Source organism: Paralichthys olivaceus, chromosome 4, assembly GCF_024713975.1.
Source record: "Paralichthys olivaceus isolate ysfri-2021 chromosome 4, ASM2471397v2, whole genome shotgun sequence".
Taxonomy (NCBI): Eukaryota; Metazoa; Chordata; class Actinopteri; order Pleuronectiformes; family Paralichthyidae; genus Paralichthys; species Paralichthys olivaceus.
In genome coordinates, this window is record NC_091096.1 from 5,198,063 (window position 1) to 5,211,165 (window position 13,103).

Genomic DNA, 13,103 nt, shown 5'->3' on the forward strand with positions numbered 1-13,103 from the left:
GGATCTCATGCTAATGCAGCATTTCTGTAACAATTCTGTAAAATCAACCTGCACTCACGCTTTGATTGCTTCATAATTTATCAGCTGTTCAACGGTGTAGATCTGCCCCGCCCCCGGCCTCTGTAGCTCCCGAGTTTGAGTGCCGCACATTCTCGACAAGAGCCCTTTCATTTCAACTTGTCATGTTTCTGCAAAGCCTGGCATTCTGAATGTTCCCAGACACAAACCGAATTAGATCAGTCAAGCGGAGGGCGCAGAGCGGCTGCTGCTGCTTTGCAGGGGTTGTCATGAGCGGTGAGAAGAGGAGTGAAGAAGCTCAAATTTCCACTGCTAAATGTCCCTAATTCTCTGAATGACCGTCCTGCCGCCCTGGACACTGTTTGTCTTAGCTGGAAATATATATATTATACAAAAAAATAAGGCTTTTCCAAAGAAATTGGAACAGTTGTTAATGATTATTAGTCTTTAACCTAAGATGCGTGCAGAATGGTTAAATCAAAGCCATTTTCCTTCCAGAACACATGTAATTATTTTTCTCATTCATGAAGAACTTTAATTTCCCTCCAATGAGGCGTCATTTTAATGATTAGGGAGGAAGATCTGCGATCAGTGTTTATAAAGCGAGTTTGAATACAATAATGAATCACTCTCCAGTTTGACTGCTCACAAATGCAGGGGCCACACCTTCAGTAATTGCGGCTCCTCATAGAAAGAATGAGCAAATTACCTGGATTAAACAAATAGAGACATTTGTGCACATGAGGTGTCGAACAAAGCGCGAGCACGAATGAGAAAACAACTCGAGCAGCTCCACAACAACTCAATCAAATGATTAAATGAGCAATTTAAAACATCCATCAGCTGATTTTGATCATTGCGATGGGCTTTTGCTTTAATACATATTTCAGACATTAGAACCAATAGAGATTCACGAGGAGTCGAAGTGCTGCCTCGATGAAATCCCACTGCTCTTTGTTTTGAATGACTGCTCCCTGTGTGGCCTCCCACTCTAATTCTTTAATACAAATAAACCATAAAGTGCTTTTTATGGGTCTTTATAAATTTCTAGGAAGATATTTTGAGTGTAATTTACATGTCTTTCGAGGTTTCTTAGAAAGGACAATTTCATTTGCGAGTAATTACGTGACTTTTGTAAATGATGGTGCAGTTTTTCACATAGACAAGAGAGAGAGTGTTTTAAAGCTGAGTGAAGTTGGAAGCAGAAACACAGGCAGAGGCTCACAGAGGACCCGATGTGAACTGAACTCCTCCCACGTCTCAACAACGCAGATATAGCGCTGACCTGCACTTCAAGAAAGTTCAACATCCTGTCAAAAGGTTTTCTTCCACTTTTCTTTCAGAGTGCAGCCGTACGTTTCAGCACAGCTCTGCCACAGGCGAGCCTCCAGCTGAGCGGAGGAAACTGAACTCCTCTTTAAGGCATTTTTATATTGTTGCTCGTTTACGTCGACAAATCTAAATTCGTTCACGGGAGATTCACAGATGTACTTCACACTGTTAACGGGCTGAAAACTGGGTTTTCTTCAAACTGAAATGTGCATGGCGGCGATGTAAATATTTAAATATAAATAGCCTTTTCCAAGGTAAAGAAAACTACAATTCATACAATTTAGATGAAATGAACTAGTGAAAACATCATGAGGATTATTCCACATTCAATTTCTACATCAATAGTTCCCTTTCACCTGAATCTTACACACTGGACCTTTAAGTTGTTAAACCTTAAACCTATAACTTCAGAGGCTTTTCCAGGAAACCTTCTAACAGGAATATTAAATAATGTATTAAAAATACCAAGACAACATTTTAAACATTGTGTTGTGTGTTTGTTGGCCCGTCAGACCGTGCGCACCATCCGTCGGCGGCGTTGCTACCCGCCCACCTGGAAGCGCTGGGTGTTCTTCCTCTTTCCGGGCACCATGATTGCCACGTCGGCCGTGGCCCTCTACGCCTTCGTGGAGACGGAGGAGAACTACTTCTACATCCACAGCATCTGGCACATGCTGATCGCCGGGAGCGTGGGTTTCCTCCTGCCTCCCCGCGCCAAGCCCGACGCCAAGGTGACCCCGCTGAAGCGCAGGCGGGGCTGTGGCTATCAGCTGTGCGTGAACGAGCACGAGGAGCTGGGCCTGGTGGACCCCGCCATCATCTCCATCAACAGCATCTGCACCAGCTGATGACCTCTCAGCCTTTGACCTTAGAGACACGTCATTGCCTTCTTTTACTTGGGGAATTCACACACGGGAAATTAAGCCACAGAACTTGAAAAAGTACTGTACATACTTTGATGCGTATGTGAAACACTGAGTTCCTTTCTTTTCTGTTGTAATTGTAATTGCTATGGAAACAGCTGTAATTATTATAATCTATAGGTAAAGTTGTTCTGACGAGTCGTGGGTGTACAGTGACACACTGTTGTTTGTGAATATGTATTTAAAGTCAAAGCTGAAACACTGCTGCTATCTGACGGTGACTGTAAAACTGCTTCTGTTGGTTATTTATTGGTGGTCTCGTTAACAGGCCAGTTATTTTACTGTCGGGGCACAGGTCGTGGGGGCGGGGGCGTCAGGGTGGGCGTGTGGGGCACATTGATCAAGGGCACGGCTTTTCTGAAATTCTTTTGAAATATATCTTTTGCACTGAGACACAAAAATGTTATTCTGTAAGATTTTATAACAATACGAACATCACAAATGTAAAATCCTAGTAGTCGTGTGGAATGTTAGAACGTCTGTTTTTTGCACTTGCAATGTTTTTCGCTTTTACACAAACGTGCTGATTGTTCTTTAACAGGAACTTTTCCAAAGTCCGGCTGCCTGTTGAGGGAGAGACGTGGAGCGGAGGCAGGAATACTTCACAGACCTCAAACCAAGACCTCACCTCCCTGTTCTTTTTCTGACAGGACCTGTGTGACACCACATTCATAAACAATAAATGTTTTCTTTCTTTGCCTCAGTATCACTCGTGCTTTCGAAGCTTTTAGACGCGGCGCAACCGGTGGAACCTCCCGCAAAGACATCTCACTGCAATTCCGCGGCTCTTAATGGAAGCTGGTGTTGCTCAGACAGTGAGATGAGACGCTGTCAACAGCATCCTCCCAGGAATAGAGCGAGGGATAAATAATTCTCCTACAGAGCAGCAGCAGCAGCATGGCGGCAGCGTCGGAGCATACTGATATCCAGCCTCTCTGTGTTCTTACGTAAGGAAAAGAGATTTTATCACTCTTTGCTTTGTTCTTTATTAGGTGAGATGCACCTGGATATTTATCACTCTGCATCTTTCTGCAAAGAAAAGATTAGAGGCACAAATAATCAAGACTGGGTCAAAACCTGACAATGTCAGGATGCTCCTGCTGGCTGCTCCTCTCATAGACTGTATTTTAATACAGACGAATTCCTGATAAAGCTGTTTCCATTGTTGTGATTTTCTGTCAGACTGTGGAGGGAACGTAGTCTGAAAATCTGACTGAAAGTTGGTCCATTAATACTACATATTACCCAGCAGGCATTTTCAAGCTATTTGCAAGCTGCTGCTCTGCCAAACTAAAATTCTGATTTCATAACAGAAGCACTGCACATGAGTTACAGCTTCTACTGGCTCCTCCATGTTAGCTACTGGGGTGTGGATGAACCTTCAAAAGTCAAATTACATGTTAATTTGATTTCGCACTAATATGTTCATTTTTTATTTTGATCGATTTGGATTTGACTTATTTGAAGCGGTCGAAACGATTGACAGCTGAGACTGACTTATGTTTGTGTACATTTTCTGAATGGTTGAGCAGAGAATCTGACAATAAACCAGAGATGCTGCTGCTGATGCTAAACAAAGACTCAAACTCACCTTTAATGATCCGTTTAATTCAAACTGTAATCGCTTATTTGACAGAGGAGGAGGGGGAAAAAATCCAATTCATGATTTTTTATCAGAACAGCTGCACTTAATTATACAGTGGTTCTCTGCTCTGAGTGTTTCTGAGTTTTTAACTGTAATGTAATTTTAAAGTCCGCACGTTAACCTCTCTGCTCATTGGTCTGGGTCTGAAAGTGAAGGAGGGACAAGAAAGTAATGACAAATAAATCTTAAATAGAACAATCTTTATATCCTTTTATTGTATCAAGAATATAAAAGACAGCAAACCGCCCATATAACCTTTTCGTCAAACAACCTCTTCCCTGTTTTTTAGGTCTAATCACATCAAATTGCTCTAAAAGGATCCTGCTAATATTAAAAGGAAAAATAAAAAGTAATTGAAAACTGTGGTTAAATCAACACCAAGCTCTGTGAAGCTCTGCAGTATGTTGTGTTTTAGGGCATGTCTCGGTCAGTCCCCAGCCGCTCCAGTGAAAAGCCAAGAGATGGAAATTCATATAATGAGAGACTCAGTATTCTGAGTGGGGAGTGCACCCCTGTGTGGGAATATAAAGGCCCTGTGACTGCACTTAATGAGACAAATTAGACCAAAACGACAAGGTCTTAGATATTGAAATTTCAAACAGTTTATATCCCTGTAATTCCAGCACACATGAACTCAAAGCAAGTGCCTTCTTTGTATTCATGGATTCCTGGCTAACATATCTAACAGGATTATTACTCTGACACACCATAACCTACAGCACCAGAGCAATTTCAGCTCCGCTTGTTTACAGGGCTGTTTTCGTCCTTGGATAAATCCTGCAGTCTGAGCATAGACCCACGGTGCACAGCTGAAAACTCAGCAGCAGTGCTTTGCCAAAACACGTTTGAATACTGTTTATTTTATTTGACTCATTACTTTAATTTTCATAATATTATTACTTCGAATTGCAGTTAACTGCGTAGTATCTCATCATAGTTAACTGCAGTTAACTATGATGAGATACTATAAGAGAAAACTCTGTTAACTGGATGTAAAAGACAGAATTCAAATGAACCATCACACAATAACAAAGCAGCCGCACAACAACTTATATTAATTTGAATTCTAATTAGCCGAACATGCCACAGCACAAGAGTTCAGAGAATGAGCGTTTATAAATCGACAAAAGGCAGCGAACAGACTTTCACAGAGGAACAATAGATGCTTCCCCAAGTTGCACGTACAGCTGTCAGATAAACTGAACGCTGCAGAGGGAGGACTCTGGAAAACATGACAACTCATTCCAAACACGGACAAACTGCCTCAGTGAGAAAACTGCAGCTTAGCCTTGAAATTTACTCACTTTAGAATTGAATTTCTGCCTCATAAACAATACGTACTGCACATCACAGGCCTCCCAAAGATGGGAATTATGGTAGAAATGCAATTTGGGCACCATTTGTGTCCAAGGCCGGCACACAAAGATGCCTGTTATGATCTACGGGGCACAAACGGTGACAGGATGAGTGATGGACAAGTAATAAGGAGTCCTTTCAGCCTTTTCATACAGAAGGGTTTAAATTTGAAGAAAGCCTAATGTCACCTACAGTATCTGTTGCCTGTCATTAAACATGTTGGTCGATCCGTAATGATTTGGGCGTCCATCTGGTGAGAGTCCAGGGTTTGTTTGTTCTGCAAGATTGCATAGCAACCAGGAAATATGAGGTTATTTTATGAGATCGGCTGCAGTCCAGGGTGCAGACGCTGGCCCATAATGATGCTGGGATAGTTTAGATTAAGTTAATAAAGAATCTGTTGCAGGTTAATACGTTTTACAGGAAATAAACAAAAGCTGTTTTCATTTTTCTCTCTTCATCATATTTATCTCTGCCATAGACGGTAATTAAAAAGGTTTTCCCCCTGTCCACTGGTTTGTTTATTACTTAACAGGATTAAGCAAAAGATACTGAACAAATTTACACAATATTGTTGGAAGGATGGAACATGGACCAAGAAAGAAAGAAAGTTTGGTCTGGATCTGGACTGTAGACTGCAGATAAAGAATATTTTGACCTCATTTTGTTGTCCATTTTTCTATACACGCTATAGTTTGGACTGATGTTTTTGCAAATCAATTTAACATCTGGATCTAGCAGAGTTAAATGTGGTTTGATTGGGATGTAGGCTTTTTATGCTAACACATCGAGCTACAAACCTGAGATAATGTAGATTCAGAATGCAATCAACAGTTTGTATGTATTTTCAATGTTTTATAATGATGTCAAAACAAACATTGAAGGTTTAGTGTGGAATTCATATGTTGGGCTTTAGTGGAAGCACACGCTCTATTGAGGAACATGCTGGTTTCTCAGTGAATCTTTCATGGAGACGTCAAAGTGTTTCCTAGCTGTGTTCCAACAGGCTGCAAAAAGATTAGCTTTCCCTGCGTCTTCATGTTATCACTCAGTTAAATTGAGCTTGAAACAGTAACAAGCCTCATTTGCCTCATGAGCCAATAATTCTGCATAAAGTTGTGACTTAAATATAAATGAGAGATTAGCGAATGTCCATGAGGGAGATTAAAAAAGTTCCGAAAGGGAGCGAAATCAGAAATGAAGTTGATTCAGCCGCCATGGCTCTATCAGAGGAGGCAGAGGACTCCAGCAGAAAAGAGCACGCAGACCGAAGGGAAAGCTGAGCTTCATCTTGGCTGCTGAACTCGAGGTTGCAGGTTAAACACTGTTGTGGGGAAGAAGCGCCGCAGAGAACATGCCAGGTAAAGGCAGGAACAAGAGGTCTGCTGAGTGGGCTGATATTTGTACCGATTGTGGTTTGCAGGGGCTGGAGAGGCCGAGGGTGTAAAGTCAATGGACATACTATATCTCAAGTGAAAACCTTCCTGTCCAGTTATTTCTAATGGGAGTCTGTGCAGCCACGACCCACAGGTCTGATCATGCAGTTACTATCAGAGTGCAGCCGATCGATATCACATATAAAGATCCTCGGGCTGAATCCTATTGTTCCTGATCTCTCATGGCTCCTTGTTGCTGCTGTTTTAAATTGTATTTACTTACCACAGTGACCTATTTTAACCCAAAAGTACTTGTTCATTGCCTTTACTGAATTACTTTAAGCCACACTAGCAGCATGGCCCTGAGGGTATCACGCTGTTGGTCTGCCAGTGCACGTCCGAACTTGGGTCCAGACCGAAATATATCAACAACTACTGCATGAATTTTGATGATATTTACATCAGCTGCTTTCAGACATGCAGTTTCCTGGAGGGGCTGAATGTGAGACTGAACATTTGCGAGTATACACCAGGAAAATGTCCAGAACATTCTCAGCGAGCGAGTGGGCGAGTTAATTAAGTTTCCAATGTGCGTGCGACACAAAACTGGAAGAATACAAATGTCCATCATACACACAGAAGATGCAGACGAAGATATAAACTTGGAAAGACAATGAGATTCAAGAGATTTCGGTGATAAGGGACTGATGCCAATGTTCTCAAACAAGTAGGAAGAACAGCAAGACTCAAATGTATGCATCATGTTCTGCCTCCTGCATCCAGACGCCCCCCCTCCTGAATGTTCCAGATCCTGCTGCGTTCTTCATATGTGAAAGCCAAGCTCATGTTCACGTTTAAAGACGATAATAAACATACATGGCCCCCTGAAGATGAATCATCTCATCCCTGCTGTTTTGCCTTTACTTTGAAGATCTTTTCTTCTTCTTTACTTAAACATTCAATAATTTGCTTGGCTAACTTTAAGTTGGAGAACATGTCAAACATAATAGTCATGACCGTGATAACAACAGCTCAAATCACCCCTGTGCCTCGGAAGAGCTGTGAATGGAGACAGATATCAACACAAAACAGGTTTTAATCACAAAAGGAAATATAGAGCTGATGAAAAAGAGGGAACAACATTGTCTATATTTCCCTTATCATTCAGCTGATCAATAATTCAAACACGTAGATAGTTTTTGCACCAAACTACACAAAATAAATGCTTTTTAAGACTTTTATTTCCCAGGATTTTCTCTTCTACATCATCCATGATTGGGTTGATACACACGATTTAGGAATCGCCTGCAGGGTATCAGCCTCAAGTATTAAAAACTCAAATTAGTTAAAATCGAGTGTGTTCTTCCTTTACATTCATAAAACCTTGTGCAGGCTCCTCTTGTAGCTGGTGTGCCGGCTGAATACTGATGATCAAATTCATGTGCCACATATAAGCACATGTTAAACTGAGATAGAAAATAAAAATGTTGACTCAGAAATACTGCCAGCCGCTCATAGATCATCGTTTTTGAACATAGGTGACATGAGTTCTTTATAGAAAATTATATGGTTCTGACTCGTCCAGATATTTTACATACTGATCGTTCAATGTCACATAAAATTTAAGCTGAGGAGCATTTTAAAGTCAGGCCTGAGAAGAGAAGTGTAGAAGAGGAAGAAAACTGTCAAAACACAGCAGATCTAAATAAATAGCCTCACGTCTCTGATTTGGCTGTGTTCTGCTCCTCCTCTGGATTCCTGTCAACACATGGTGGACCCAAACACATCAAGCAGACAGCCGCGCCGTCTGATGGGACCAGAGAGGTCATGCTACATTTCAGATGCTGTGTAGAGAGAGATCGGCTGAACGTTGGCGCTGGGAAATTTAATAAACTCTGTCGTGGGTATATATACAGGGTGTAGTCGTGCACAGACATCTGTCATGCAGGATCAAATGATGACTGGCCTTTAACGGAGTGAGGAGCCTCGGGTTTGTAGAGCTAATGATGCTTGTAGTTTAAGATACAAACATGATGCTACTTCAGGAATTAGGAACCTGTCTTTGCAGTTTAGCCTCAGATTTGACTGGTGCTGGACAGAATGACGAGGGCTTTCATTATCACGCCTCAATGTCAACACTGTGTTGTGAGTGTTAAAGATGCCAAATCTTAAATTGTGTTTTGAAGTTTCATGCAAGTTAACAACAAAAAATATTCAGAATCAGGATTCCTTTTTGAAACCACCGTGCTGGGGGAGTTTGCATGCTCTCAGCTTGTCTTGGTTGGTTTTCTCCTTCTTCCCACTGTCCAAAACCATGCAGCTCAGGTTAACTGAAAAAAGTCTAAATTGCAAATATGAATGTGAACGGTTGTTTGTCTCTATGCGCTTGCCACCAGTGCAGGGTGCACCTTACCTCTCGCCCAACGACAGCTGGGACTGAGCGACCCTCGAAGGAAGAGCGAGTCGGATCATTTTTGATGAGATTGATGTTTGCTATTCATATCACATCATATAAAACTGACATAAACATGAACACAACAAAGCTAACTTTGATGATTAAATGCAATGGAAGCTGTCCATGCAATTCTGAAGGGAAGCACACAGGTAATAAAGTCAGATTCAGATTCTCTGAACGGCAGAATGACCACAGGGACATTATGATAGTATATTTGTGGATGATGCATAATATGTTATATGTAAATAATAATGTAAATATGTATATGTTGCACATTTTATCATAATAGAACAAGTGAGAAGTGTGTTTGTTCCTGACTGAATTTGAATCTAAAATGTAATTGCTAACCATCAGATAAATGTATAATTCAACAGAGGTCTCTGAAATGTAGTAGCATTGAGGATGTTCAGGAATAACACTGTCTTGAAATCTCAGGAAACAGGTCAGTGAAAGTTTTCCTAGTCTCGTAATTTAAACTTTTTCTTGGCCCAGCTCTTTAAATCAACTCCTCTGGATCTGATGAGGTGAGTTCCTGTCTATAAATAGTTTAAAAATATATATTTTTTGGGTTGGATTACATGTTCACTTCAGGGCTTGAAAGCAGCATCTCCAAATAGATGACATAGCAGATTTACTGATAAATCTAAATTTTCTCACTGAAGAAAATCTCTCTCTCTCTCTCTCTCTCTCTCTCTCTCTCTCTCTCTCTCTCTCTCTCTCTCTCTATATATATATATATATATATATATATGTGGTTGAAAGCTGCAAAACCAACTTAATGGACTTCTGAGCTTTGATTGCTTCACCTGTTTTGCATAATGCAGGTTTATAATATGATGTAATTTCCCCCCAGTTTTATTTTTGATCTGAAGTGGTCCAACAACATGCTGCTGCAGACTACACTTAACGGTTATAGTGGAGCCTGAGGCCTTTCCTCCATATCATGAGACACATCTGGCCTCCCTGTAGCCTTCAGGGGTGTCATGCATTATGCTTAATACTTAAACCTATCAGCTCAACATATGTAGGCTGGTACCAGCTGCTGAGTGAAATTATGAAAATGACTTATATGATTAAATAGACTTAATTAACAAACTATTTACCTGCTGAGGTTGACGTTCATTAGTGAGGACTATCTCATGGAGTTTGCAGAGTTTGCAGATAGAATTAAAACCTTCCACGAAACTTTTCTTATTCCGTCATTTCTTTTATAAAAGACCGTTTGAATCAAACATGTAAAATAATTATATCAGCAGAGTTCCATTGTGTTTTCCTTTTGGATTCAGTGCTTGTTAACGTACAGGCGTCATGAAACAAGCAGCCTGTAGTTAATATGACAGACAGGTTTTTCGTGAGTCACTGTCTTCTCTTAGACAGCCAGGTTTGATGTGACCTGTGTTGTGATCTCTTCACAGGTTGTCACTCACTCATGTCAGAGCTCGCGTCTCGAGGCCGCTGAGGCTGCACTCGTGCCAGGGCACCCTCAAACATTAACTGACGGTGGTGAAACAACAACAACAGACAACAATTTGATTAATTGAGCCCATTTTACTTTCTCCATTAAGTTTCATCGTCCTTCAGTCAGCCTGATGTGTCTGTTCAACTGAGCCAACTGTCGTTCACTGGACAGGTTTGGGAGGTGAAGTGATTTACAACAAAATGTTTGACTATGATGTTGTGTACTTTCCTCAAATGTTCCACATAAAATTTCTGCTTGGTGCTCTCTATACAGCTGGTGATTTGAGTTACTGCTCTGTGTGTGTGTGTGTGTGTGTGTGTGTGTGTGTGCTACAGCTCCCATGATGCTACAAGTAACTGTGCCTTAACAAGCTCCACAGCCAGCGTTCAGTTCCACTCCTGTGGAGAGGACGACATCCTGATTGGCTCATTCCTCGCTATGAGCCCACAGTCTCCCCAATTAGGGGGCACAGAGTATTGCTCTGGGAGGTGAGGGATTGGGGAGCCCGGAAAGTTGGGTCAGTGACTGGCTCGAGCGTCCGTTTGTGGGGTTTTCGGTGGAGATGGTGTACGGTGTTTTGTAAATAACACACTTACTTATTATTTTTGAACAGTTTAGAATCTGCTAGAATCCTGGAAATGAGGGTGTTGATACACTGAGAAAAATGTGCTTTTTAAAAGTGGAAATACGCCAACGCTGAGGCAGTAGCAACATTTGCTTAAGCTGCACTATGGAGCGTTTCTGGCATTAAAAAGAGCAACATTAAAAAGATTGGGTGTGTTCCACATAATCAGCCCATGCAGGGCTTGATCTGCTTGTTCACCTGGAGTTGGCTCACGGTGAAATTCTGGATATTTGGTGGCAAAGACTTTTGCTGAGGGTGCGACATCTGGTCGGGATGAGGAGGTGGAAATGAAGTCGGAAAGCAGCCAGAAACAACAAAAAAAACAAAACAAAACAAGGAGGATCGGAGTTAAGTGGGTGAAAACACATGCTCATTAACAGCTCGTGATGATGCAACCACTCACGTGACGCTGAAGATGAGCTGACAGAAGCTTTGTGGAACTTTTTACAGGTTTGATTAGTGAGCCAAGACTTTTTTGGGCTTGTGACCCCTTAAACAAAGTAGGATATGTGTATGTGTGTTATGAGAAGTTCAACAGTAATCTTCTCTTCTTAGACCGATTCATGTGAATACATCATAGAGCTCTAGAAAAGTAAAATGCTCCAAATCAAATGACAAAATATGTCTTTTGCTAATAACATTTTCTGAAGTGACACCTCGATGAACATCATTTGTCTGTGTTTGCAAATCCATTGAAAATCATTGTTGGAAAAATGATATAGTTTTTGTGATTTGGGCACATACACAACTTGGTTAAGTTTGGGGAAAGATCCCTGTTTGGGATGACCTTCAGTGACCTTCTGTGACAAGAGGCTCTCCTCTCAATAAATTCAAATTCTTTCACAAAAAAGAAACAATTACACAACTAGAATAGCACTAAGTTGAGAGCCTTAAATTTAATCAAGCTGCACACAATTTCACACATTCACAACATCAGTCCCCTAAACATGCCTGGTTTTCTTTTTCATTAAGATCCATGAATTATTCCCATCGAATGTGGAAATTGCTATAAAAGTGTGAAGATCCTTAGAAGCATAAGTATTTCTGTCAGTGTTATTAAAATTATTATTGTCTTAGCTTTGTCTCGTCAACCTTATAAAAGTCTATTTTTCAGCCACATTCAATCCATCATCGTGGAAATGAAGAGAGATGCTGATAAATTCTGGGAGGTTGAAAAACAGGGATCTGGTAAATCTGGATGTGTTCATGTGTTTTCCATTGTAGAGAGCTTAGAACAAAAATAGACAGAATATTTCAATATTGATTCTACATTTAAAAATATATTTCATTGAACAGTGGGCAGACGTTTTGTTTGCCTGGGTTTCTGGGCCTTTTCTCCCACTGGTAGAGAACAAGCAGTGAGGAAAGATGATTTCACTTCATCTGTGACGGTAATGAACACAGGTGCACCCCAGAGGTGCGTCCTTAGTTCACTTCTATTCACATTTCACTCATGACTGCATTGCAAAATATGATAGGGACTGCATCATTAAATTTGCAAGCAGCAAAACTGATAGCGGGAATTCAGAATAATGATGAGTCTTTTGCACAGAGAGCAGTTTGTGTGACTCACGGAGCCGTGGAGTGAAATTATGGTTGATTTAAATGCCACAAAGACGAAGGAAATCGTTACTGACTCAAAGGAAAACAGCAGAGAGCACTCACCTATTACTGTCAATGGTGTCGGTGTGAAGAAAGTATTATTATGGTTTCAAGCCAAGACCACACCAAGAGGTCAGAGGCATCATGTCTTCAGGTTGTCTGGCTCATCCTTGTAAAAACATTATCTCAAGAACGCCTGAAGATAATTTCTTCAAATTTGGTACGAATGTTCAGTTGGACTCAAGGATGAACTGATTAGACTTTGATGTTCAAAGGTCAAGGTGCACCGAGCTCAGTTTTTACTTTGTGAAC

At 41.0% G+C, this 13,103-nt stretch overlaps 1 protein-coding gene across 1 annotated transcript in view; it reads left to right on the forward strand.

The window, feature by feature from the left end:
• tmem8b (transmembrane protein 8B) overlaps positions 1-2,972 on the forward strand; it is a 33,998-nt gene extending 31,026 nt beyond the window's left edge. The window contains exon 13 of the mRNA XM_020099032.2: positions 1,863-2,972. Within this exon, the coding sequence (XP_019954591.1) occupies positions 1,863-2,198 (336 nt within the window). The 3' untranslated portion in view covers positions 2,199-2,972. The remainder of the gene's footprint in view (positions 1-1,862) is intronic.
• Positions 2,973-13,103: the final 10,131 nt, after the last annotated feature.